At 53.5% G+C, this 26,373-nt stretch overlaps 2 protein-coding genes and 1 long non-coding RNA gene across 8 annotated transcripts in view; 2 read left to right on the top strand and 1 right to left on the bottom strand.

The window, feature by feature from the left end:
- Positions 1–3,427: 3,427 nt before the first annotated feature.
- Positions 3,428–14,848, top strand: GMPPB (GDP-mannose pyrophosphorylase B). The gene is made up of 9 exons (XM_034775196.1): positions 3,428–4,120; positions 4,202–4,282; positions 4,544–4,592; positions 4,839–4,981; positions 6,586–6,744; positions 7,155–7,233; positions 7,506–7,633; positions 13,540–13,722; positions 14,388–14,848. Exons 1-9 carry the CDS (start codon positions 3,992–3,994, stop codon positions 14,517–14,519), a joined length of 1,083 nt encoding a protein of 360 aa, XP_034631087.1. The 5' UTR covers positions 3,428–3,991; the 3' UTR covers positions 14,520–14,848.
- A 164-nt stretch (positions 14,849–15,012) lies between these two features.
- RNF123 (ring finger protein 123) overlaps positions 15,013–26,373 on the bottom strand; it is a 145,629-nt gene continuing 134,268 nt past the window's right edge. For all 5 annotated transcript variants that reach the window (XM_034775189.1, XM_034775192.1, XM_034775191.1 and 2 more), the window contains 3 exons: positions 17,173–17,267; positions 16,400–16,485; positions 15,013–16,002 (listed from right to left, as the gene is read on the bottom strand). In XM_034775189.1, coding sequence (XP_034631080.1) covers positions 15,903–16,002; positions 16,400–16,485; positions 17,173–17,267 — 281 coding nt within the window. In that variant the 3' untranslated portion in view covers positions 15,013–15,902. The remainder of the gene's footprint in view (positions 16,003–16,399; positions 16,486–17,172; positions 17,268–26,373) is intronic.
- Positions 17,261–22,684, top strand: LOC117879816. 2 transcript variants are annotated; one of them, XR_004646391.1, is made up of 3 exons: positions 17,261–19,303; positions 21,238–21,541; positions 21,649–22,684. It is a non-coding gene; the product is annotated as an uncharacterized LOC117879816 (long non-coding RNA). The 2 variants fall into 2 exon arrangements; XR_004646392.1 differs by having other exon boundaries at positions 17,261–18,186.

Here is a 26,373-nt window from a genome sequence, read left to right on the forward strand (position 1 = left end):
CTCCCACCTGGAAGCATGTGGCTTCTCCCTGCTGCAGAAGAATCAAGGAGACTCTCTCCCATTCTCTCAGCAGGTCCTGAGACCTTACCCTTTCCCTTGGGGGTCCTGGCATAGAACTCCCTACTGCTGCAGGCAAATACTTTAACCTGAGCTACACGGAAAAAATAATTATCAAGGAGCAGGTTGACTAGGAGGTGTTCCATTACCCCCCCCCCCCAGTCAAAAAACTTTCCAAACCTTCCCACACCACATGGATTTTAGCTAGTGGCATGAGAAATCTGCTTTCGCCCACCCCCACAATCTCTGCCATTTGGCCAGGTAGCATACTGGCCTTTAGGACCACACTCTGCTTAACCAGAGAGATCTGGGTCCCTGTAACCCTCTGCCTAAAGTATTCCCTGCCATTAATTTGGACAACCTTAACAAGCTCCATATCTGGTTCTGCAGAGGCTAATCGCACAAAAACAATATGATAGGTTTCGATTGCTTGGGGGGTTTCTGTGCTGAGGACAGCAGAACTAACAAGCTATTGGATGCTTGCTTCCTCCTAGCACAGGGCATATATTCCTCAGGTGATAAATGGAATTATACTGATAGCACCTTTTGGGCTCTTCTGCTTTTACAGGGGATTTGGGACAGGAGTTACCAGTAGAGGGATGTTTTTGGGTAAGAGAATGTTTAGGCTCCCAACCCCCTTCTCTCTTCTCAGGGGCAAAATGGGATCTACTCTTCCCACCTGTTTTAAACCCCTCTTTCTGTGGCCTGCCCTCAATAGACGCCCGAGTCTGTTCAGAGCCATCAGCTAAAAAAGCCATCTCAACCACAGTCTTTACATCTTTGTCCCATAGACACTGCTTTACTTCAGCCGTACATATGCTTAAGAAATGCTCTGAAGCAACAAGATCAAGCATTTCTTCAAAACTTGCCCTTTACCCCTCACCCATTTTCCCAACAATGCTTTCATGTTGTTTATATATTCCTCATCCCAATAACCCTTTTAAGATTCCTAAATTTAATTCTATATGATTAGGGGGTAATCTGAAAACTTCGCAAAATAGTATCTTCAAATTGACAATAGTCTAAAGCAGTGGTCCCCAGCCTTTTCTGTGGGGCGAGCGCCAGATGACTAGCCACCAAGGACCATGGCTGCCGGACAAGCAGCTGCTGAAATGCCGCCATGAAGCGGCAATGTCAAGAGGCATCGCCACTGAAATGCCGCCGTGAAGCAGCGTCATCAAGAGGCGTGGCCACCAAAATTCAGCGGCATTTCAGTGGTAGCACTTCTTGACGTTGCCACTTCTCGGCGGCCAGTACATGGGTGCACATGGATGCCCCAGCAGGCGCCATGGTGCCCGCAGGCACCGTGTTGGGGACCCCTGGTCTAAAGCATCCTCAATAGGCATTCCATTTAATACATTTCAAGATTTACCAGTTAATTTTGCAATCAGAGAAGGAACGCTCTTATCATCACGGATTTCATGTATTACACACAGCCTTTCAAAGGTAGTCAGATATTCAGTAATATCATCATCCTCGCTGTATGCAGGACACAAGTGTTCCCATTTGCGGATTTCTGGAGTGATGGAAGTCGTTCGGACCAGGGGGTTCTGGTTCTGCTTCTCTAGCAGGTCCAGCTGGTCTTTTCTTTCTCCTCTCTCTTTCTTCTGTAACCCTTCTGTGAGGCCGAGTTGACAGCAGCAAGGGCCGGGTTCAGGACATAGGGGTTCCCTTTCAACAATACAATGCAAAACCAGCTCGAGCCCCGACCCAGTGATCTGGGAAAATTACACAGACACTTCTGGGTGCCTCAAAGAGGCAATACTTCCCCTCTCGCAAGCACAGAGTCTCGGTGTAGCAAAAATCTTTAATAACATGAGGTAAACAACACCGCATTAAATTGGGAAAATACCATACCTAGGGTTCATAAACACAAACCATGAACCCGAAGACCCACCCCCCAAGCAGATTGGACCATGTCCCTTCCCTTTGGTTCTTGAGTCCAATAACCCAGTCACCCCCCACACAGTTTCTGCCCTTGGTCAATGCAGCCCCCCCAAAGTACAGAAGTTCCTCCGCTGAGTCTACCTCCCAGCATAGGTGGAAGGGTGGGGTATTGTTGGTGTCATTAGGCATAACCCTAGGTAACTCGGGAGGGTGGAAGACCACGAGTGTCAATGAAGCCTTCCTGCACTAGGCCTAAATGAACCAAAGTCCTTCCATGTTTAAACTCTAATCGACCTTAAAAGCCAGATGCAGAAATTGGAATGTGTAACAGCCAGTTATCAGGTGCAGCACCGCTCATACCGATGCTAAGCGGTAATAATGAGGCCTGCATACTTCTGGCTGAAAGGCAAAATAACAAATCAAAGGAAAGGGACAAGATAATAATTCAAAGAGAAGTTAAAACAAGCTGGACTTATAGCCGTCAAGATGATTTAACTGCTTAAATGTAATTGCTTGCTACTTGCTTAATGTAAACTATTATAGGAGGAAGGGGGGAAGAAGGGAAAAGCTTAGCTGCAAAATGTATAAAGAGAGAAAAGCTGCTTATGATGGTGTGCTTGATCTGAGACGTGCCCGTCTCCTTGCACTGCTTTGAGATCTCAAATAAACTTTGACTGCTTCTCCACCGTGTTGTGTTCATTGGCGTGAAGCACACGGGGCAACAAACCCTGCTGTTGCTTTCCTTGGGCACTCTGTGCTGGCAACAGTCTGGGGCACCTTATGTGCTCCGTTGCTCATGTTGACGGTCAATTGGCATGCCTCTCCGTGGGGTTCTGCTGCAGTCTTCACCACAAGCCGCTCCTCTCTGCCAGCCGTCCCGTTAGCCACTCACCAATATATCTTCAGGCTCCCCCCCTACTTAACACAGCGCTCAGTGATTTCAGCTCTTAGTAAGTTTAGCTCTTTAGTGATTTCAGCTGGTAGTAGGGGAGCCTCAGTGCTGGTGCACCACTAGCCCAAAGTAGGTCTAATACTTAGACCTGGGTATTGTGATTTCAGCTCTGCAGCATGTAACAATATTCCTAATGAAGTCAAAATTAGCTCTGTTATTACACAGTGGAGAGAGGAGGAGTCAAAGTGGCATTTAGGGCCCTCAGAAGGGGCCTACACTACCAGATACAAATACCTGTCCCCAGCCTCTCTCAATTCACTGGATTTTGGAACCCATGTCCCTTGTCTAGCAAGAGCTACTTAGTTGACTGCAAGACCCTCCATCATAAAGTGCCAACTACAGTTCTACTGTCCTTCCCACAGCAGCTAAAGTGACCATTTGGGCCACCAGTCCCATCAGGCTAGGCAGGGTGGGTGTGCCCATGCAAACAAGATCAGCCCCTGAAGTCCTTTTCCACAGCTTACCACCAGATGTCAGGGTAGAGCCCATTCTGACTCTGCTTACACTTCCATAGCTCTTCTGTGTGCAGCCTGCTCTCTAGCCCTGCCCTGGCACAGCCATCCTGTGCTAGAGAAATACCTCACCTCCTCCACCCTATCCTGGCACACTGCCACCAGGGCCGGAGGCTAGAGCGGGGCCGAGGCCTGGAGGCTGCCCCCTGGAGCTGCTTGGCGGGGTGCCGCCTGCCCTATCTACGAGCAGCACGGGACACCGCTCTGACGGAACCAGCCGGCACCAGTACGCTAGAGGCGGGCTCCTGAGATGTGATTGTTCCTGCGCCAGACCGTCGCCCCCCGCGCGGGAGTCGCTGCTGTGACGTCTGCGGTTACTATGGCAATGCCGTTGCGTGCTGTGTGATTGGCCGGCGGGGTGGAGGGACACGTCTGCCGCTCGGATTGGTGCGCGGCCCAGCCTGGGCTTCCCCCGCCTGAGGAGCGCGGCGGAGCCGGACAGGTGATGAGGCCCGTGAATGAGCGCGGGCTGGGCCGGGCAGTCGGAGTGACGGTCGGACAGGGGGCGGGACCCGGAAAGGGAGCGGAGCAGGCTCTGACCCCCCGCGCGCCGGCCTGACGTGGCGGCTTCCCGCACAGAGCGATGAAGGCGCTGATCCTGGTGGGCGGCTACGGCACCCGGCTGCGGCCGTTGACGCTCAGCACCCCGAAGCCGCTGGTGGAGTTCTGCAACAAGCCCATACTGCTGCACCAGCTGGAGGCTCTGCGCCAGGTAGGGTCGGGCCGGGCCCCGAACCCCGTCCCGGCGGCTCCCAGGCCCCCGCCGCTAACGCACTTTCCCCTTCCCCGGCAGGCGGGCGTCGATCACGTTATCCTGGCTGTCAGCTACATGTCGGAGGTGCTGGAGGGGGCGATGCGGAAGCAGGAGCAGCGGGTGAGACCGGGCCGCGGGGGAGCCATCGGGTCACAGCGCGGGGCGGGCGCTACGTGGGAGGGTTAGGGGCGGGGCTGGGCGGGTGGGAGCATGTGGAAGGGGCGGGGGTTGGTTAGCTAGGTGGGGGAGGGGTGGGGCTATGTGTGGGGACAAGGGGGTCATGTGGGAGGGGCAGAGCAGCATGGCATTGGGGTCATGTTGGGAGGCAGCAAATGGGGTGCAGTGCATCCTCCTGACCCTGGATTCTGTTATCTTTCTCAGCTAGACATTCGCATCTCCCTGTCCCATGAGAAGGAGCCACTGGGCACAGGTGAGTCTGTGTCCATCCCACATGCTCGGTTGGCCGAGGGGCCTGACTTCTTGCTCATGCAGTTTACAGGGATGGGGTGAGGCTTCTCATTCCAACGCCACCCCTGCTTGCATAAAACTGAAGCTAAGCGGCTGGCTCAGCACAGGGTAGAGCCTGTGCTTGGTGGCAGCTGTTGTATCCACCTTGGGGAGCAGCAGGTGGCCTTTCCCCCCTGCCAGCTCTCTCTGAGCCATGTTCCCTCCACAGCGGGGCCCCTGGCGCTGGCCCGGGAGCTGCTGACTGAGAGCTCGGAGCCTTTCTTCGTCCTTAATAGCGACGTGATCTGCGACTTCCCCTTCACAGACATGGTGCGCTTCCACAAGCACCACGGCAAGGAGGGCTCCATCGTGGTGAGTGCCCAGGGCTGGCTCCAGGGGGTTAGAACAGGACTGGTTCCTGCCACCCCTACTGACTTGGCGTACCACACTGCACTTGTTCCTGGGTTTTTATGGGCACAGTCAGGAGTACTAGATTCTGTGTAAAAATGGGGGGCTATGCCCCTCACCCCCAGACCCTCTCCCTGGCCCAGCTTGAAGCTGGAGCTGGGCCGGGATAAGAGCTGCCCAGGCCGCTGTGGGGATCCCAGGACCCTCCACCTGCCCTTGGTGGGGGGCCAGGGTGCCCAAGAGCAGCCCCCAGCCTGTATTCCTGCCCCTAGAGGTGCGCCACCCAGACTAGGTGGAGGGTCTGAGGTTCCCCACAGTTGCCCAGGCTCCCTGGGCAGCTGTTACCATGGCCTGGCTCTGGCTTCTGGCCTGGCCAGGGAGTGAGCACGGGGCAGGGCTCCTTGGTGAAATGTGAGGGGCTAAGGCCCACCTCAGTTCCCCCCTGGGAAGAGGCTGGTGCTACTGGCAGGGGCAACGCTTTGTGGTGGGGGGGACTGATCACCTTATCAGCTCCCCGGGCATGAAGCACAGCCCTGCCGCTGCCTCTATGACCCTTCCCCAGGGCGGCAAGTTGTATGGGGGGGCCTGGCTCCACCAATGTTTGGTCTCTCCCCCCACCCCCGCTTGCCACCCCCGCGCACCTCCCCCGAGCGTCCCTGCCTGCCCTGGGCTGCTGGCGGCTGCTCCGCACTGCGCTTCCTCGCCGGCCACAGCCAGCTACAAGGGAGTGGTGCCGGGGGCAGGCTGAGGGGGCTGCTGTGCCGGAGGAAGGGAGGAGGCACATGACAGCCCCCCTCCTGGCAGGCAACTCTGAGTTGACTCCAGGGTGGGCGGGGGGACTTATCCTGGCTGGACCTTCTGAGCAACAGCTTTGGGGAGCTTGGGTGTGTCGGGCTGAGTTGGGTGAGTATTGGGCTGGGGAGGGGCCCCCTCCCTCAGAGCCTGCTGCTGCCGGCAGGGAGAGGGCTGGGGGAAGTCCTCTCTGGCCCCCTGCTCTAGCCCCGGGGCAGCCTGCCTGCTGCACCCCAAACTACTCATCCCTGGCCCAGCCCCGCACCCCAACCCTCTCTCCCAGCCTAAAGCCTGCACCCGACACCCAAACCTCCTCCTGCACCCCCTCCTACACCCCAACCTCCTGCCCTGCCCAAAGCCTGCCCCCAGCAGCCAACTCCATCCTAGAGCCCGCACTCCTCCTGCACCCAAGCTTCCTCCTAGAACCTGCATCCCAAACCCTCTCCTGCACCCAAATTCTCTCCCAAAGCCTTAGGCAGATGTGTGTGTGTGTGGGGGGGGGGCAGCGGACTTGGTCCCTTTCTGGGCACCACCAAAAATTATACAAACCTGCTGCCCCTGCCCTCGCCGTGCCTCCGAAATGGTCCCTTATGTTGTTTGGCAGCTGGCAGAAATGGGACTTCTGGCAGTGCAATCCTGGCCAAGTCCTTGCCCCATGTCTCAGTTTCCCTGTCTGTAAAAAGGGGCAATAGTGTAGTGACTGGCCTGGCAGAACCCACCTGGTCTTCCCTCAGTCATTCCACAGGGAGGTGTCTTGCAGTAACTTTGCCTTGCAGGTGACAAAGGTGGAGGAGCCCTCCAAGTACGGGGTGGTGGTGTGCGAAGCTGAGACGGGACGCATCCACCGGTTTGTGGAGAAACCACAGGTGTTTGTCTCAAATAAGATAAATGCCGGCATGTACATCTTCAACCCCAGCCTCTTGCACAGGATCCAGGTAGGGAGCTGGCCAGCTGTGGGCCCAGCCTTCAGCAGGGAGAGCGATGGCTGGGGGTGGGAGGGAGGGATGCATGTCTCCTGGTCCGCACCCCCTCCCTCCCCGGGTTTGTGTGCATGTGTAGCAGAGGGCAGGTGGAGGCTGAGTGTTGGGCTGGGGGTTTTCCAGGAGACAGAGGAGGCTGTGGAAGGGGAGGGATTCCCAGCAGTTGGGGCACTGAGCTGGAGTTGGAGCCAGGGGGATGGAGGCAGAGATCAGGTCCATCCAGGAGCACTCATGACCATCTGTAATCTCTAGGCTGCATGTAGATTTAACAGCCACGTGCTTGCAGGGCATTGTGGGAACTGGGAGGCTGTGCACTCAGGGTTGGAGGAGATGCCCCTGACTGGGCCCTGTGTATCTGTCTGTAGCTGCGGCCCACCTCCATAGAGAAGGAGATCTTCCCGGTGATGGCTCAGGATGCGGAGCTCTATGCTATGGAGCTGCAGGGTAAGGGACCCCGCTGAGACCCCTTCCCAGCCACGGAGTAAAGGAGACATCCATCTCCCCACCCTCTGCTCCCCCTCTCTGCCCCAGCACAAAGGAATCCTCCTGCCCCAAGTCTGTGTGCCTCTTGTGCCGGTGGCATCAAGTGGGTATATGAGCTGCCTCCTCTGGGCTCATCCAGGAGGACGTGGGGGAATCTCCTGTGCTTATTGCGGGGGCTTGGCCTGTCCCTGTTGCCCTCCCCGTAGGCTGAGAGTGCTGCTCTGTCCCTACAGGCTTCTGGATGGACATTGGGCAGCCCAAGGACTTTCTGACGGGCATGTGCATGTTCCTGCAGTCGCTGAAGGTCCAGCACCCAGAGAGGCTGCACGCGGGCCCTGGCTTTGTGGGGAACGTGCTGGTGGTGAGTGCCTATGCTTCTCTGCCCAGGGGTGTGCTTGGGGCTGCTGCTTCCTTCCTGACATGAGTGGGTGTAGATGCACCCCCAGTGTGACACCCCATGGTGGGCTTGCAGTACTCCGGTCACCCTGCTGCTGGCCTCCCCCCGTTCCCTGGGGGCTGAGCTGGCTCATGTGGCTCCTGTAGCGGGCTGTGGGCTTTGGCTTGCTGAGCCCTGCTGCTGTCTGCTAGGAAATTCAGACTCAGGACACTAACTAGCACTGGCCTCCAACCTGTGCACCCCATGTGGGACCCCAGCAGGCCTGCTATGGCCAGCCCAGCCAGGTCCCTCATCCCATTGGGCCTGGACCCTCCCAGACAGAGAGTGTGGGCTGCCTGGGCCCTGTCTGAGGAAGCTGAGATAGGGGCCTTGCTGTTCTGACAACAGCCTGGGCTAGTCCTGGCCAAGGGGCTATCTAGGCTCAGGCTTTCCAGCCCAAGGAAAGGGGCTGACTGTAATTCTCTCCCTTGGGCAGTGCCTAAGGCCCAGCCCACAGCGAGGGAGTGAAAAGAACAGAACATAAGAACGGCCACACTAGGTCAGACCAAAGGTCTAGCTATTCCAGTGTCCTGTCTTCCGACAATGGCCAATGCCAGGTGCTTCAGGGGGGGTGAGCAGAAAAGGGCTGTTATCAAGTGATCCATCCCGTTGTCCAGTCCCAGCTTCTGGCAATCAGAGGCTAGGGACACCTGGTGCTTGGGTTGCATCACTGACCATCTTGGCTAATAGCCACTGATGAACCAATCCTCCAAGAACTGATCTCATTCTTTTTTGGACCTCAGTTATAGTTTTGGCCTTGCCAGGGGATGTTGTGAATGAGTTTTCCCCAGGTTGACTGTGCATTGCGTGAAGAATGTTTGTTTTAAACCTGCTGTCTATTCATTTAATTGGGTGACCCCTGGTTCTTGTGTTATGTGAAGGGGTAAATAACACTTCCATATTCACCTTTTCCACACCAGCCATGATTTTATAAACCTCCATCATATCATCCCTTAGAGGTCTCTTTTGCAAGCTGATCAGTCCCAGTCTTTTTAATCTCTGTTCCTATGGAAGCTGTTCCATACCCCTAATAATTTTTGTTGCCCTTCTCTGAACCTTTTCCAATTCTAATATATCTTTTTTGACATGGGGCAACCAGAATACACATACTGTTCAAAGTGTGGACGTACCATGGCTTCATATAGTGGCATATATTTCTGACTTATTATCTATCCCTTTTCTAATGATTCCCAACATTCTGTTCACTTTCTTGACTGCCGCTGCACATTGAGTGGATGTTTTCAGAGAACTATCCACAGTGACTCCAACATCTCTTTCTTGAGTGGGAACAGCTAACTTAGACCCCATTATTTTGTATGTATAGTTGGGATTATGTTTTCCAATGTGCATTACTTTGCATTTGTCAACATTTAATTTCATCTGCCATTTTGTTGTCCAGTCACCCAGTTGTAGGAGATCCCTTTGTAACTCTTTGCAGTCTGCTTTGTACTTAACTATCTTAAATAATTTTGCATCATCTATAAACTTTGCCACCTCACTGTTTACCCCTTTTCCAGATAATTTACAAATATATTGAATAGCACTGGTCCCAGTACAGATTTTCAGGGGACCCTGCTATTTACCTCTGCCCACTGTGAAAACTGACATTAATTCCGTCTCTGTTTCCTGTTAACTAATTATTGATCAATGAGGGCCTTCCCTCTTATCCCATGACAACTTATTTTCCTTAAGAGCCTTGTCAAAGGCTTTCTGAAAGTCCAAGTGCTCCTTTGGCACCTTGATGACCTAGTGGCCCACTGATTGTTTGGAAGGCTTCCTGCTTCTGATGAGCTTAAAGGATTTTTTACTGGCAGTTTTTCTCTTTTGCTAATTACTTTTCAAATTCTTTTTTCAGCTGTCTGACTCATTAATTCCTTCTTAAGCACCTGGCATTGACCACTGTTTACAGACAGGATACTGGGTTAAATGAACCGTTGGTCTGATTCAGTATGGTTGTTCTTATGTTAATTATAATTTTATACTTCACTTGCCAGAGTTTAGGCTCCTATTTTCCTCAGTAGGATTTGACTTCTAATTTATAAAGCATGCCTTTTTGCCTCTAACCACCTCTTTTACTCTGTTGGTTAGCCATGTAGTATTTTTTTGTTCCTCTTACTACAGTAACTCCTCGCTTAATGTTGTAGTTATGTTCCTGAAAAATGCGACTTTAAGCAAATCCAATTTCCTCATAAGAATTAATGTAAATAAGGGGGGTTAGGTTCCAGGGAAATTTTTCACCAGACAAAAAAAGTATATACACACATACACAGTATAAGTTTTAAACAAACAATTTAATACTATACACAGAGCAATGGTGATTGTGAAGCTTGGTTGAGGTGGTGAAGTCAGAGGGTGGGATATTTCCCAGGGAATGCCTTTCTGTTAAATGATGAACTAGCACTTGGCTGAGCCCTCAAGGGTTAACACGTTGTTAATGTAGCCTCACACTCTACAAGGCAGCACAGATGGAGGGAGGGGAGATAGCATGGCAGACAGAGACACATACCCTGTGTGTGGGAAAGAGAGAGAGAGATGCACATTGCCCCTTTAATTATGCTGACCCCACTCTAAGTACATTGCCTTTTTAAGTATATCAGCAAGTTGAGACAGCAGCTGCGGCCAGCACGCTCTCTCCGTCCTGTTCCCACCCTGCTCTACATGGAGAAGGAGTAAGTGGGGGTCAGGAGCAAGGGGAAGGGGAACACCCTGATGTTAGCGTCCCTTCTTCCCCCCTCCCCCCCTACTGCCCCCACACAGGAAGCAGGAGGCTCTCGGGAGCAGCTCCAAGGCAGAGGGCAGGAGCAGCACGTGGCAGTGAGGGGAGGGACAGCTGAACTGCTGGCAATTGATAGCCTGCTGGGCAGCTGCCACACAGGGAACTTACGGGAGAGGGGAGCTGATGGGGGGGCTGCTGGTCCACCCTGGTTCCAAGCCCCCACCAGCTAGCTCCAATGGGCTACTCTTTCTGCAAGCAGTGGACAAAGCAGGCGGCTGCCAAACAACATAGGGGACCATTGTGCAACTTTAAACGAGCATGTTCCCTAATTGATCAGCAACGAAACAACGTTAACCGGGATGACTTTAAGTGAGGAGTTACTGTATTTTTTTTATTTGTGGTATACATTTAAGCCTCTAATATGGTGCTTTAAAGCGTTTCCATGCAGTTTGCAGGCATTTTACTACTGAGATTGTTAGTTTTAATTTCTGTTTAACTAGCATTTTTGTGTAATTCCCCCCTTTTTTAAAGTTAAATGCTACTATGAGTTCCTGTTGATATTTCCCCCCACCCCCCAGATGTTAAATTTAATTACATTATTGACACTCTCTCACCAAGCGGTTCAACTATATTCACTTCTAATCTCTGTCACTATCCTGGTCAGGTGGTATATTCCTACTGCTATATTCTTATAATTCAAGCATGGAATTTCTATCCACAGCAAATCTGTGGTGCTGTTTGATTAGTTTAAGATTTTTACAAGTTTCTTTCATACTCCTCCACTAGCATGACCTGCTCTGTCATTACAACATATATAGGATCTTGGTATTACTGTGTCCCATTGGTTATCATCATTTAACACTAGGCACTCAAGTTCTCCCATCTTAGTATTTAGACTTCTTGCATTTGTATATAAGCACATATAAAACTGGTCAATATTTGGTTGTCTGCCTTTGTGATATAATTGAATGGGACTTTCGTTTGACTGTTTCTCTTCAGTTCCTACTTGCACTTTATCAACTTTTGTACTCGCCTCTTTACTAGGGCATAGAGAATCCTCATTAGTAGATCCTCCCCTAAGGGATGTGGCTGCCTAAACCACGCACTCCTCTGCACCTGTCAGCTTTCCCTCAGCCCCTAGATTAAAAACTCCTTTGCAACCTTTTTAATTTGACATGCCAGCAATCTGGTTCTGTTTGGGTTAGGTGGAGCCCCTCCCTCTGGTATTGGCTTCTTCTTTCCTTAATAAACCTAAGCCCCTCTTCCTAACACCATTGTCTCATCTACGCAGTGAGACCCTGCAGTTCTGCCTGTCTGGACCTGCACATGGAATTGTAAGCATTTCAGTGTAATAGAGCACTTCCCTATTCCTGGCCTCTTACCTAGCAGTCTACATTTGGCCTCCAGGACCTCACCTGCCTTCCCCTATGTCACTGGTACCTAGATGTAGCATGACCACTGGCCCCTCCCAAGCACTGCAAATACATCTGACTAGATGTCTTGAGAGCTGCAACCTTTGCACCTGGCAGGTAATTCACCAGGCGGTTCTCACAAACCAACCTGTTTTTCTAATAATTGAATCCCCCATTACTATTAGCTGTCTCTTCCTAATTAGTAGAGTCCTCTCCCCTGGAAGGGTGTCCTCAGTGTGAGATGAGGGTCCTAAGTAAGGGTTTATTGCCTTCCACTCCAGCTTGATGCTCTCTTTCCCTGAGACCTTCATCCTCCTCAGAAGCCCCGAGGCTGTCAGACCAAGGGTGGGCCCGCTCTGCTGTTTCCCAGAAAGTCTTGATGTTGTACCGTTCTGTCTCCCTTAGCTCCGTCGGTTCAGCTACTCTAGTCTCTGAGGGCCAGGAGCTGCTTGCAGCCATGTGCCCATGAGGCAGGTAATCATCCATCCTACATTCAGTGCAATAAATTGGAGAGCCCCTGCTCTGCTGCTGGACTTGTTCTCTTGCCTGCAGTATTTGTACTCTTGGAGCCTGTGGTGGGAGAGGGGAGTCTTTCTTGGCCTAACTTTAGGGAATAGAAAGTATATCTGGCTCTCACTCACTCTCTAACCTCCCCTCATTGCTTTGGCACTGGCTTTTCAACCCCCGTCTACCCGATAGTTGTGCCTTCTGGTTAAGGGTTCAAGACTTAGGGATCAAAGCTCTCAGCTAACCTCAGCACATGGTCCTCAACCAGCCCACACTATACACTTCAGTCAAACAGGCCCATAGCAAGTACACACCATACTCATCCCAAGGGTCAGGCAGAGCTCTGTGGAGTGCTACAAACCTGCAGCCTCGCTGGCTGAGCAGGTCCCAGAAAGGTGAGGGATGGGCATAAAGAGTAGCCCAGAGCTGTGCTGTTATTGGGGTCCTGAGGAGGCCTCTGACCCACAGCACTCTTGGCGGGGCCTAGCCCTGCCGCCCCCCCCCCCCCCCAACAGTCTGTATGGGCTGGCCCCTTCTGAGGGCACAGGCAATTGCAAGCATCTGTAACAGCACTTCCCTTAGAGGTAGCTACCCCCTCTCATGCAGGACTCTGTGCCAAGGCGTGGTTACATAGGGACAGGATGACCCTGGGATTGCCTATTGGGAAGGGGGGAGCCTGGGGTGGAGGCTCCTCTCTCTCGCCTACCTGCAACAGTGTGGGTTACAGTGAGCTCAGCAACTGACCTGAGGAGCAGGCCCTTGCTGGGCTACCAGGTCTGGCATCTGTGCCTAAGTACTGGCGGGTGCAGCATTTTTGGGGGTGCAGGCAGGCTCTCATCTCTGTGGGAGAACGATGGGGCCTCCTCTAGCAGAGCAGGCTGGGAGTGTGACTCCTTTGGGCTGGTATCTCCTAGCACAGGGCTGCCTTGAACCAGGGAGCTCCCTGCTGTTGCGTGAGGGTCCCCTATGCTGATAGTGAATCAGCTAGGACTTGGGTCCATGGCTCTCCTTGCTTAGCCATCTGCTCTGTTCTCAAAGGGCAGCCCCTCCAGCCAGCCATTCATCTGAAGGCATACATGTCAGGCCTTGGCCAGACACCCCTAGCACCATGAGGGCTGGAGCAGTGGGGATTGGTGCCAGGGCAGGCAGCTGCCCCTGTAGTGTGGGCCCACACCCACCTCACTCTTCCTTTCCAGGACCCAAGTGCTCAGATCGGTGAGAACTGCACGATTGGCCCCAATGTCACCATTGGGGCTGGGGTGGTGGTGGAGGATGGGGTACGGATCAAGCGCTGCACCATCCTGAAAGGCTCCCGTATCCGCTCTCACTCCTGGCTAGAGTCCTGCATTGTTGGCTGGCTGTCGTCTGTTGGCCAGTGGGTGAGTTATCTAGTAGACTGGCGCATGCCTGCAGCAGGGCCCAGCAGCCAGGGGGCTGGCTGTGTCTCTATCACAGACACTTGCTGGTTAGCTGACTCTACCCATGGCTGCTAGTGCTCCCTGGTGAGTCATGGCTGTGACCATTTTCTTTTAGGGGGCATTGGAGGGGCCCATGCCTGGCTGGCTTAGGGGTGCCAAGGCCCACAGTGGCAGCAATGCCCAGGACACAGTCCCTTCCTGCACAAGAACAGAGGTGGCAGCTGGCATCTGTATCCTCACCTCCACCTCTGGGATGGAGAATCTGGCTTTAGGACAGGCTGGAGTTAGAGAGAACAGATTCCAGTTCATCCCTCCTGTGAGCAGGCATGGGAGGGGCTTGGCATCTTGAAAGGGCCAGGCTACTCCCAGCCCTGAGAATGGGGGGGGGGGGGGCTGTTGCTGTGCCTGGCTGCAGTGGGGGAGGTCCTATCTCCTCCAGCCTTTGGCCCTAGCTTGTCATGAGGGAAGGGGCCCAAGCAGGAGAGGCAGCTGAGAGTTGGGGGGGCTGAAGCACTAGGCACAAGGCAAGTCCACCCACATACCCAAGCTGTGGAAGACATGCTGCCTCTGATGCAGGGAGCACGTATGTGGTGGGGCCTGGCTGACAGGCGGCCTGTCTCGGTTAGGTGCGGATGGAGAACGTGACAGTGTTGGGCGAGGATGTCATCGTCAATGACGAGCTCTATCTCAACGGGGCCAACGTGCTGCCACACAAGTCCATTGCCGAGTCGGTGCCAGAGCCTCGCATCATCATGTAGCTGCTGGGCCAGGCCAGCTCCCCTGCTACTGAACTGTTAACACTTTGGTTCCTGGAGCAGAGCCCTGCACACGGGGGGGGGGGGGGGTATGGGAACTGGCTCTGCTGGCACCGCATAGAGCAGTACTGGGCCCTCATGGGCTGCTGGGCTCTGAGTCTGCTGTTGGGAGGGTCTGGGAGGGGGGGAAGGGAGCTCCATGGTGGAGCAGCAGAAAGCAGGGAGCCACAGCTGCAACATGCATGGCTTGGGTGCTGGTAGGAGCCTGGTGTGCCACAGAGGGCCAGGCCTACAGGGCCCCACCCAATACAATTACACTGTCTAAAAGCGCTGAATGGCCTCATGTCACCTTCTTGCTGTGGCTGGTCCTGTGGCCCCTGCCCTCCCCATATCACTCCTGGATGTCTCCATCCCTGAGGCAGGTGCCCTGGCCCAGCTGCTCTTAGATCCACAGGCCTTGCGTTCCCATCTGTTGCACACACAAGATGCCATCCCATAAGGAAGAATAATTTAATGCTCTCGTGCAGAGAAGTGACCCCAGCTGGGGCAGGTAACAGCACCCGATGCACAACACAGAACAATCCCACAGGGCTGGTCACAAATCACACGCTACTGCTAGTCCCACCCCACCTGCAGCAGAGCTCAAGCATTAGCCTCTCCCCCAGCTGAGAGACCTAGGCCAAGGATTCTGCACCAAGCAGCAGGGATCCCCACCCCCGCTGCCAGCTAGCACATGCTCCTGCAGCTGTAGGGCAAGGTGCCACATACTTCTCCCCCACCAGGCTGAAGCTGGGGGACTGCAGGCTACCAGACCCCAGCCAATTACTGCCCCTCAGAGAACTCAACCACGAGGGCCCAGGCCTACTCCAAGCCAGCTGTGAACAGCCTCTGCTCTGTCTAGCTTAGCACAGAAGCAGTAGCTCTCCGCAGTCTGGCTGCCTAGTACCCAGAGCTTGGGCCAAAGCGTGCCCCACCCCCAGCAAAGGGAAGCTGGCAGTGGCCCATCGCAGCAGCACACAGGCTCACATATGAACGAACGCTCCATAGCGAATCGCAACAGCAGCAGGACAGACCCTGAGGTCAGCCAGGCTCCTGCAGGCCATGGCTGAGACTCCAGTAGGTACATGCTGGCATTAGCCTCACCGGGGAAAGGCATCACCCCTCAGCCCTTACTGCTCAGGCCTCCCCCGACCTGTTGAACAGACTGAGCCCAGCCTTGGCTCAGACAGGGCAAAAGCAGCACCTCCACCATCTGCTGGTGTCCCTCATGCTTGTGAGCAAGGGGGCTGGGCTGTGGAAGGGCCCACAACTAACCAGAGCTGGGCAACCCACTTCTGGAGGCTGAGGGAAAGGAGCCTCAGCAGCCTGCAGGGTCAATCCCCCCCACTAGGAGCTGCCTGGCTTGGTGAAGTCATCCACGCCTGTGATGGTGGCCTTGCAGAAGAAGCAGTCCTTGTTGTTCATCAGGTGCTGGTTGATGCAGGCTCTGAAAAGACAAAGCTTGTACCATGAGGGAGCTGTGCCCAGCCCTGCACCCAAGCACTCCCAGGCAAAGTGCTTCCCTTGAGCAGTGGAGCCCACGACTGCACCCCTGCTCTGTCACCCTGCAGCGAGGCCTGGAGCCCCAGTGTGGTGAGGGATGGGGGCTGGCCCTCTCCCCAGGGGAGCCCCTCCCAGCACATGCAAAAAGGTCCAAGAGCTTCCATGGAGCATGAGCCAGGTCCTTGGGCTCCAGAGGCAGGTAGTCTTTACCAGTAGAGGGGTTCAAGGGGAGCAGAGAAGCAGAGCTCTCCCTAGCTCCTAGCCTGTGGGGCTGAGCAGACTCCCTTGTTCCTGGCCCCCAGCAGGGAGGGAAAGGGCAGAGGGCCACCGCAGTTACTCACTTGCAGGACTTGTGGGAGCATGGCCTGAAGATGGCTGAGATCGGGTGTGCGTAGCAAATAGGGCACAGGTCCTCCTCACTGGTAGGCTGCAAAGACAATCACCCGGCCTTGATTAGCAGCTGAAGGCACCCACACACACCCCAGTGGTTGCCTCCTGCCAGACAGCAGCACTGGGGGTGCTGCACCAAGCAGCCTGAGCCCAGCCCTCCTGTCCCTTGTAGCCCAGGCTGGCAGCTGCCCCTTGGTTGCTCAGGCTTGTGGCTTGTGCAGTACCCCTGGGCCAGGGCAGTGGGACACAGCCTTCTGCAGTCTCACCCAGTGTGGCAGGGATTTAATCCTGGAGATACTCAGACTACCTGGGGACTCCCAATCGCACCTCACACCCCAGGTTTGGCCAAACGAGCCTCTGCCCGGGGGAGTTTTCCCAGCCAGCCCTCACTCTGACATGCCCACTGTGCAGCAGGGCAGCAACCCCCCCACCCTGTGTGGCCAGTTCCCAATGGTTCCAGCTGCCAGGCATAGAGAAGTGGGTACATGTAGCATTCAGCAGAGCGCTGGGTACACAGCTGGCTGGGCTGTGCAATGTGTGGCCAAGCCAGGCAGCCTGTGCGAAGCCAGCCCCCCAGCTGCCCAGGCTGAACCCTCCCAAGTCACCATCTGAGCTGGCATGACGGGTTCCCCCACTCCACCCCAGGAAGGGCACTCTCCCTCCCCCCCGCCCCCCTGCAAGACTGCTGGTTTCTGGGCTGGGTGCATACCAGGCAAGGACTCACCAGCATGGAGGCAGCTGCCTGCTTGGACTCTTCACTCAGGTGGCCCAGCATCCGCTCCACTTTGGCCAGCTCCTCCTGGCTGATGTAGTCGGTGTCTGTGGAGAGAAGGGCTGAAGTGAAAGGGAAGAGAGCACCAAAGCTGGCCCCAAACGGGAGGGTGGTACTTGTGGGGCACACAGCACAGCTCTGTGGCTGACTTCATGCCAGGACACCCCACTGGCTGAGGGCTGCCCACGAATGGTAAACTGCAGCTGTGTTGGCTGGACAGAACCATGGCCCTGTGTGAACTGCAATGTGTCCCTACAGGCAGGCACAGGATGAGCCGGAAGGGGTGTCCAGGATCCCGGCAGCATAGGAGACAAGCAGAGCGCTGGTCATGCCTCTCCCTAGGGGCCTGCAGGGCAAGGCCAGAGAGACTGTCACCTGCTCTCTACCAGCAGCTGTGTGCATGCATTAGAGCCTGCCTGGAAGCCACTGGTGGGCAAGCAGCATTGAGTGGGGTTTGGAGAGGGCACTGAGGGTCAGAGGGCCCGAAGGTGGCATCCAAACAAATAGGTTGGGGGCTGGGGGGAGCTAGGGAGGACCAAGATGGGAACAGGCCTAGGCCAGCAGGGATGTGAGGGGGCAGATCCTGGGAGAGGCTGCAGTGTCAAGGCCTAGGGCAATGAAGGGATGGTGTGTGAAGGGGGCACCAAAGCTGTGTGATGGGGGGCTGGGCAACCCTGACAAGACAAGAGAGGTTGGAGGCACACAGTGTTTGAGGGACCCTGGGCCAGCCATGCCGTTTCCAAAGGGGGCAGGGAAAATTCCTCAAAGATTATTTCCTTTCTGCTAGCTAGCAGCATCTCCTCTCACTGCAGCTCTCGGAGCTGGATCAGCATGCTGTGGCCATGCCCCCTCTGCTCCCGCTTGCTGCCAGAGGAATATTTCCAAGCGGTAAAACTGGAACAGCGTTAACAAATATTCCAGAGATAATGACATTATGTACATTGAACCAAGGAAGACAATCCTATGGTAAATATTCCACTTAGTATCCAACTCTGGCTCCTGAGCCATCCAGGGTGGGGACAACTGTGGGAGACGATGCTAGCAGAAAGCAAGTTATTTCTACAAAATTTTCTGTTCTGCAGCCCAGTGTCTCCCACAGTTCTGGCTGTCTGGAAAGTAGTGAGCAGATGTAGGGAGGGTTATGAAACAAAAGTTTGATAGGAAAGTATCCCCTACCCCTTTTGTGAACTTGCTCAAAAGTCTGTACTATTTCTGAGCCACTGCCTGCAGCACCATTCTGCCACAGGAGCCCCTGCAGAAGACAGAAGGCCCACCCTGTGGAGCTTAATGAAGGTGTTAGCTGTAGACCAAGTGGCCACTTTGTAAATTTCCAAAGCACTTGCTTATCTCTCCCATGAGGCTGCTAAGGATCTCATGGAGTGCACCTTGATCCCTTCTGGGACTGGAGCCTCTGAGGATTCAGGATTCCACAATACATAGTCTGATCCACCTAGCAATGGAGGACTTCGAAGCTCTGATTCTCTGGCATTTCGAGTAGGACGACACAAATTTGGAGCCCGATCTTCTTGTGGATTCTGCACATTTGAGAGATTTTCAAAGCTCTTCTGACATTCCAGGTCTACCACATCTTTGCCATTGGATATTGTAGTTTTAGACAGAACAAAAGAAGCACAGCCTCTTGGGAAGTGTGGAAGGAGGAATTTACCTTAGCAAGAAAGGATGCTGGTGTCCCAAGCCCCACCTTGACCTCATGGAGCACCCAGTAAGGCTCACATGTGGATAAGGCTGCCAGCTCCGACACTTGCCTGGCGGACATGACAGTTACTAAGAACAAGTCTTAAGGATAAATGAAAGGCCGACACTGGAGTCAGAAGTTCAAAGGGATGGCTGTCAGGGCCCTCAAAACTAGCAGTAGGTCCCATGCTGGGAAGACTGGCCTGGCTGCTGGTCTGGCTAATCGGACTGCTAGAAGGAATCTGGCTACCTATGGATGGTCTGCAAGGAGGGCAAGGATCCTACAAATAGCACAATATTAAGAGCAGACACCTGACATGAAATGCAACAGAAGGTCCTGTGGCACCTTTAAGACTAACAGAAGTATTGGGAGCATAAGCTTTCATGGGTAAGAACCTCACTTCTTCAGATGCAAGTAATGGAAATTTCCAGAGGCAGGTATAATCAGTACGGAGATAACGAGGTTAGTTCAATCAGAGAGGGTGAGGTGCTCTGCTAGCATTTGAGGTGTGAACACCAAGGGAGGAGAAAAAAGCTTCTGTAGTTGGATAGCCATTCACAGTCTTTGTTTAATCCTGCTTTGATGGTGTCAAATTTGCAAATGAACTGGAGCTCAGCAGTTTCTCTTTGGAGTCTGGTCCTGAAGTTTTTTTGCTGTAAGATGGCTACCTTTACATCTGCTATTGTGTGGCCAGGGAGGTTGAAGTGTTCTCCTAGAGGTTTTTGTATATTGCCATTCGTGATATCTGACTTGTGTCCATTTATCCTCTTGCGTAGTGACTGTCCAGTTTGGCCAATGTACATAGCAGAGGGGCATTGCTGGCACATGATGGCATATATAACATTGGTGGACGTGTAGGTGAATGAGCCGGTGATGTTGTAGCTGATCTGGTTAGGTCCTGTGATGGTGTTGCTGGTGTAGATATGTGGGCAGAGTTGGCATCGAGGTTTGTTGCATGGGTTGGTTCCTGAGTTAGAGTTGTTATGGTGCGGTGCGTGGTTGCTGGTGAGAATATGCTTAAGGTTGGCGGGTTGTCTGTGGGCGAGGACTGGCCTGCCTCCCAAGGTCTGTGAAAGTGAGGGATCATTGTCCAGGATGGGTTGTAGATCACTGATGATGCGTTGGAGAGGTTTAAGCTGAGGACTGTAGGTGATGGCCAGTGGAGTTCTGTTGGTTTCTTTTTTGGGCCTGTCTTGTAGCAGGAGGCTTCTGGGTACACGTCTGGCTCTGTTGATTTGTTTCTCTATTTCCTTGTGTGGGTATCGTAGTTTTGAGAATGCTTGGTGAAGATCTTGTAGGTGTTGGTCTCTGTCTGAGGGGTTGGAGCAGATGCGGTTGTACCTCAGCGGTTGGCTGTAGACGATGGATCGTGTGGTGTGTCCAGGGTGGAAGCTGGAGGCATGAAGGTAAGAGTAGCGGTCGGTGGGTTTTTGGTATAGGGTGGTGTTAATGTGGCCATCGCTTATTTGTACTGTGGTGTCTAGGAAGTGGACCTCCCGTGTAGATTGGTCCAGGCTGAGGTTGATGGTGGGGTGGAAGCTGTTGAAATCATGGTGGAATTCTTCCAGGGTCTCCTTCCCATGGGTCCAGATGATGAAGATGTCATCAGTGTAGCATAGGTAGAGAAGGGGCATGAGTGAACGAGAGCTGAGGAAGCGTTGTTCCAGTTCTAGCTGAAGAACAGGACCTTTGAAAGGATGTCTGGTCTCCACAGAACCTGGAGTGGGAGTTCCAGTTTCAGCTCTATCAGGTCTGAGAACCAAGGTCTCCTTGGCCAATGAGGAGTTATAAGAATTACTGTCGCCTGCTCTCGTTTTATTTTCTGAATCACCTTCCTCAGTAGCAGAAAAGGTGGAAACGAATCAAGTAGGCCCTATGGCCAACTGTGCGATCAGGCATCTGTGCCCATGACTCCGGGGTCTGCTTCACTTGTGAAGTATTTTGGCTTCTTTGCATTTGTATGATTCACAAATGGGAAGGGAGGCAGAACGTCTGAATGGTGAGTCCTGATTCAGGCATCATTTAGAGTTTTTGACCCTGCGCCTGGTGAGACCATCTGCCCTTTTGTGGTTCAGGTCCACTTTGATGTGGATCACCCTAAGGAAACAGCAGAACTGTTCCATCCACCTCACTATTTCCATTGCTTCCACACTTAGTGCTGGACGCCTTGTTCCCCATTGGCTGTTAAATACGCAAACGTAGTCATATTGTCGGATTGAACCAGGACATGCTTCCCCTTAGAGTGAGCTGGAACCTTTGCAGAGCTAGCTGGACAGCTCTCAGCTCTAGGAGGTTTATGCAATTTTGCCTTTTTCTCCTAGCTCCAGAGGCCCTGGGCTGTTTGGGTCTCCAAGTGAGCTCCCCAGCCCTCCAAGCTGGCCTTGGTTGCGAGGATTAAAGGATCTGGAAGGCAGATGGACATACCTTTGCAGGCATTATCATGGGCTGACCACCACTGTAAGGTGTTAAATACCTATGTTGGAACCCCTACTTGATCTTTCATGTGTTCCAGGGAATGGTCCCACACCTTTAGTATGAAGGCTTGAAGACGTCTGATGAGCGATTGTGCCCATGGAGTGATGCCTATGCACAGTACCATGAGTCCTAGCACAGCACAGTGCTATGGTAGGCCTGCTGCATCTCTGGAGCAAGATAATACATTTCTGGATTTTCTGAAACCTTTCTAATGATGGGTAGACCTTTGCTATCAAGGTGTCTATTTTTGCCCCCAGGTGGTTATTCTGTTGGATGGAACCAGAGACCTTTTCTTGGCACTGATGATGAAGCCGTGCCCCTGGAGGAGATTCAACATCCAAAATGTGGTCCTCTGCACCGCTGGAGTTCTGATTGGGATGTTGTCGAGAATAGAGTACAGGGGAGTTCTTTGCAACCTGAGTCTGGCTATTACCACCATCTGTGTAAAACCCTGGGGGCCAAAGACAGGCCAACCAGGAGCATTCAGTACTCATAACGTTTCCTGCTGTAGGTGAACCTCAGAAGTCTGTGGTGGCATGATCGGATGGGGATATGGAGATATGCGTCTGCAAGAGGTACTGAAGTCAAGAAGTCCCTCTGGACAGGGAGGACACTCTACAGGCCAGGGTCTCCATCAGAAGCATTGTTTTCTTCATCCACTTGTTCAGCCTTTTGAGGTTGAGAATGGCTCTGATACCAACTATGTGCTTCTGCACAATGAAGATGGAGTACAACCTGGCAAACCTTTTTCTGAGGGAACAGTCTTGGTCATGCCAATATCCAGAAGATGAGATATTTCATTCTGGATCAAATTGTTTTTTACAGGGTTGTTGAAACTAAGTGACTGGATGAAGAATGGATGGGGTAGAGGCCACAGTTCGAGGGACTATCCCTGACTCACTATCACCCTGATTAACTTCTCTGTGGTTAAAGAAAAACATTCTTCTAGAAAATGGGGAATTCTGCCCCCTCGCTTCTCCCCTCGCTTCTTGTCATAAATTGGATTTTAGGGGAGCTGAGGTCCCTCTGGACTTTCCCCATGGATTTTGACCCTACTGTTTTCCCTTGGGGAACCTGCTGTCCCTTCACAGGTACCTCTGTGAGGACAAGTAGCGAAAGGCCAGACTTCCACCTTAATTTAATTGATTTGTTAGCACTGACCCCCCATTTGGTAAGGCAACTCCCATCTTTTCATATGCTGTATATTTATACCGTTCTACTGTATTTTCCACTCCATGCACCTGATGAAGTAGGTTTTAGCCCATGAAAACTTATGCCCAAATAAATTTGTTAGTCTCTAAGATGCCACAAGGACTCCTCGTTGTTTTTGCTGATACAGACTAACACGGCTACCACTCTGAAACCTGTTGCTAGAGAGACATTCATTAAAATGGAGCCAAAGTCAGGGTGATCTCTCTCCTTAAGGGCTTTGTGATCTCCCAGCCAGGAGAGATGCTCTTGCAACGCAGGCAGCTGCTCCCAGGGATGGTCGGAAAGTGGCAGAGGAGGTTTCAAAGCCTTGTTTGAGAATGACCTCCAACCGTATCCCTAGGGAGGGACGCTACAGCAGCGTCAGCCTTTGGTATCTCAGCATTGGAGCCCTTTGGGTCTGGAATGTTATGGACCCTGACATTGCTCTTGTTAACATGCTGGCCCTTACCTAGCTTATCCCACTCACCCTACTCACCTCCTGGAAGGAGGAATGAAGGGGTATCACCGCCACTGGGGAGGGTTCTGAGGGAAGACATTGACTCCAAGGCACACTCTCAGGAGCCTGCTGAGGTTGTGTTTGAATCATGCGGATAACCTTGCTGCACATGGCTTGACATTTCTCTAGGAGAAAAAGCCTTTGCTGAGTTCCCCCCCCCCAGCCTGTTTGTAGTCAGCACCAGACAGCTTGTCTTCCGCAGGGGAGCGGGGGGGGGGGGAATTGGAGGACTCAGACCTCCTGGATTTTGTGTGCCTTCTTTCCCCTTTCAGATTTTTTCATCTTTTTTGCAAACTTTGGGAGCATAGAAAGAACGGTTACTTACCTTCTGTAACTGTTGTTCTTCGAGATGTGTTGTTCACGTCCATTACACATTAGGTGTACGCGCGCCACGTGCACGGACGTCGGAAACTTTTTCCCTTAGCGGCTCCCGGCGGGCCGGCGGGCCCCCCCCTTCCCGCCAGAGCGGCGCCCCGCTCCAGGGTATATATATCCCTGCCGACCCGACCACTCCGGTTCCTTCTTGCCGGAGACTCCGACAGAGGGGAAGGAGGGTGGGAAGTGTAATGGACGTGAACAACACATCTCGAAGAACAACAGTTACAGAAGGTAAGTAACCGTTCTTTCTTCTTCGAGTGATTGTTCACGTCCATTACTCATTAGGTGATTCCCAAGCTTACCATTGGAGGTAGGTAGGAGTCAAGATACAACTGACTGTAGCACGGCCCGACCGACCATCGCGTCCTCTCTGGTCTGATGATGGATCGCGTAGTGGGCTGTGAACGTGTGCACCGAGGACCAGGTGGCTGCCTTACAGATCTCCTGGATAGGGACTTGCGCCAAGAAGGCCGTTGAGGACGCTTGGGCTCTAGTCGAGTGGGCCTGGATCTCCGGGGCCGGAACATTGGCGAGCTCGTAACAAGTGCGTATACAATGCACAATCCATGCCGATAAGCGCTGTGACGAGATAGGCAAGCCTTTCATACGTTCCGCAATAGCAACAAACAGCTGGGGCGATCTGCGGAACGGCCTGGTCCATTCCAGGTAAAAAGCCAACGCCCTGCGGACATCCAGGGTATGTAGGCTGCGGTGGTGAGGGTCCATATGGGGTTTAGGAAAAAACACCGGTAGGCAAATGTCCTGCCCCATGTGAAACTGTGTTACCACCTTTGGGAGGAATTTGGGGTGCGGCCTCAGTTGCACCTTATCCTTATGGAACACTGTATAGGGTGGTTCCGAAGAGAGGGCTCTCAATTCCGATACCCTTCTGGCCGAAGTGATGGCCACGAGAAACGCCACCTTCCACGAGAGGTGCGTAAGGGAGCAAGTGGCTAGGGGCTCAAAGGGGGAACTCATGAGTCTTGTTAAGACTAGGTTCAGACTCCACGTCGGGACAGGCGGGCGCGAGTAGGGAAACACCCTTTCCAGCCCCTTGAGAAATCGGGCCACTGTGGGGTTGGAGAACACTGACACTCCCAACTCTCCCGGATGGAAGGCCGAGATTGCAGCTAAGTGAACCCTAATAGAGGCGGGCGCAAGCCCTTGATTCTTTAGGTGCAGAAGGTAGTCTAGGATCGACGGAACCGAGGCTTGTAAAGGCTGTATGCGTTGAGGCTCACACCAGTGGGAGAACCTTTTCCACTTTGCCAGGTAGGTCGCTCTTGTCGAGGGCTTCCGACTATTAAGGAGGATTTGCTGGACTTGGTGAGAGCACCTGTGCTCTGCATCATTCAGCCAGAGAGATGCCATGCCGTGAGATGTAGCGAAGACAGGTTCGGGTGGAGTAGGCGACCTTTGTCTTGCGTGACTAGGTCGCGATGGAGGGGGAGGGTGATTGGATCGGCTATTGACAGCTCCAGCAGGGACGTGAACCAATGCTGGCGTGGCCAGGCCGGGGCGATAAGTATGATCGTCGCCCTGTCCCTGCGGATTTTGAGGAGAACCTTGTGTATGAGTGGGAATGGAGGGAAGGCATATCCCAGGCTCCCTCCCCATGGAATCATGAAAGCGTCTGCTAATGACCCCCGGCTGAGGTTCTGGAACGAGCAGAACTGAGGGCATTGGCTGTTGTCCCTGGTGGCGAATAGATCCACCCGGGGAAAGCCCCACCTCCGGAAGATCGAATGCAGGACGTCTCGCCTCAACGTCCATTCGTGCATTCGGTAGGATCGGCTGAGGCGGTTTGCTAAGCCGTTTTGAATCCCCGGAAGATACGTCGCGATGAGGTGTATCGCATGGGCTATACAGAAGTTCCATAATTGGAGTGCCTCGCGACAGAGGGGAGAAGACCGTGACCCGCCCTGCTTGTTTATATAGAACATGGCGGTAGTGTTGTCCGTCAGGACTGCCACGCTGTGACCTTTTAAGGTGGCGCGGAAGGTCTGACAGGCGAGGCGAACCTCTCTTAGCTCCTTCAGATTGATGTGAAGCAGCTTGTCTTCTCTGGACCACAGCCCTTGGGTCCGCAGTTCTCCCAGGTGTGCCCCCCAACCCAAGTCCGATGCGTCTGTTACCAACGTCGGAGTGGGCTGTGGGGCATCGAAGGGGATCCCTTCGCATACCTGTTGGCGATCTAGCCACCAGCATAGCGAGCCGAGCACCTGGTTTGGGATCGTGACTACCTGATCCAATGGGTCTCTGTTGGGGCGGTGCGTATGGGCGAACCACAACTGTAGGGGCCGAAGCCTCAGGCGGGCATGTCTGACCACGTGTGTGCAAGCTGCCATATGCCCCAGAATCTGCATGCAACACCTTGCCGTTGTCGTGGGGAACATTAGGACTGTGCTTACGGCTCTGTGAATTGACCTGAACCGTGCCTCTGGTAGGCTCGCTTGTGCGGTTACCGAGTCCAGGGTTGCACCTATGAAGTCCAGCCTCTGTGTGGGGACTAACGTGGACTTGGGCACGTTGACCCGGAGGCCGAGCTTGTCGAACGTCTGCAGGGCCAGCGTCACGTGAGACCGGACCTCGGCCTCCGACCTGCCCGCGAGTAGCCAATCGTCCAGGTACGGAAATACACGCATCCTTCTCTTTCGAAGGAAGGCTGCTACCACGGACATGCACTTTGTGAACACTCGTGGTGCTGACGCCAGGCCGAAGGGCAGGACCGTAAACTGGAAGTGGCGCTGGTCGACGACGAAGCGCAGAAAACGTCTGTGGGCCGGATTGATTGAGATGTGAAAGTAGGTGTCTTTCATATCGAGGGCAGCATACCAATCCCCCGGATCCAGGGATGGGATAATAGTTCCCAGGGAGACCATACGGAAGCGAGCTT

Source organism: Trachemys scripta, chromosome 7, assembly GCF_013100865.1.
Source record: "Trachemys scripta elegans isolate TJP31775 chromosome 7, CAS_Tse_1.0, whole genome shotgun sequence".
In the NCBI taxonomy this organism is placed as follows: domain Eukaryota; kingdom Metazoa; phylum Chordata; order Testudines; family Emydidae; genus Trachemys; species Trachemys scripta.

Bases quoted from the DNA above. Each gene is read 5' to 3' on its own strand.
- GMPPB (XM_034775196.1), top strand. From the start codon at position 3,992: ATGAAGGCGCTGATCCTGGTGGGCGGCTACGGCACCCGGCTGCGGCCG. The intron at 7,234-7,505 runs GTAAGGGACCCC...CTGTCCCTACAG, and splicing joins CTATGCTATGGAGCTGCAGG to GCTTCTGGATGGACATTGGG. The intron at 7,634-13,539 runs GTGAGTGCCTAT...CTTCCTTTCCAG, and splicing joins TTGTGGGGAACGTGCTGGTG to GACCCAAGTGCTCAGATCGG.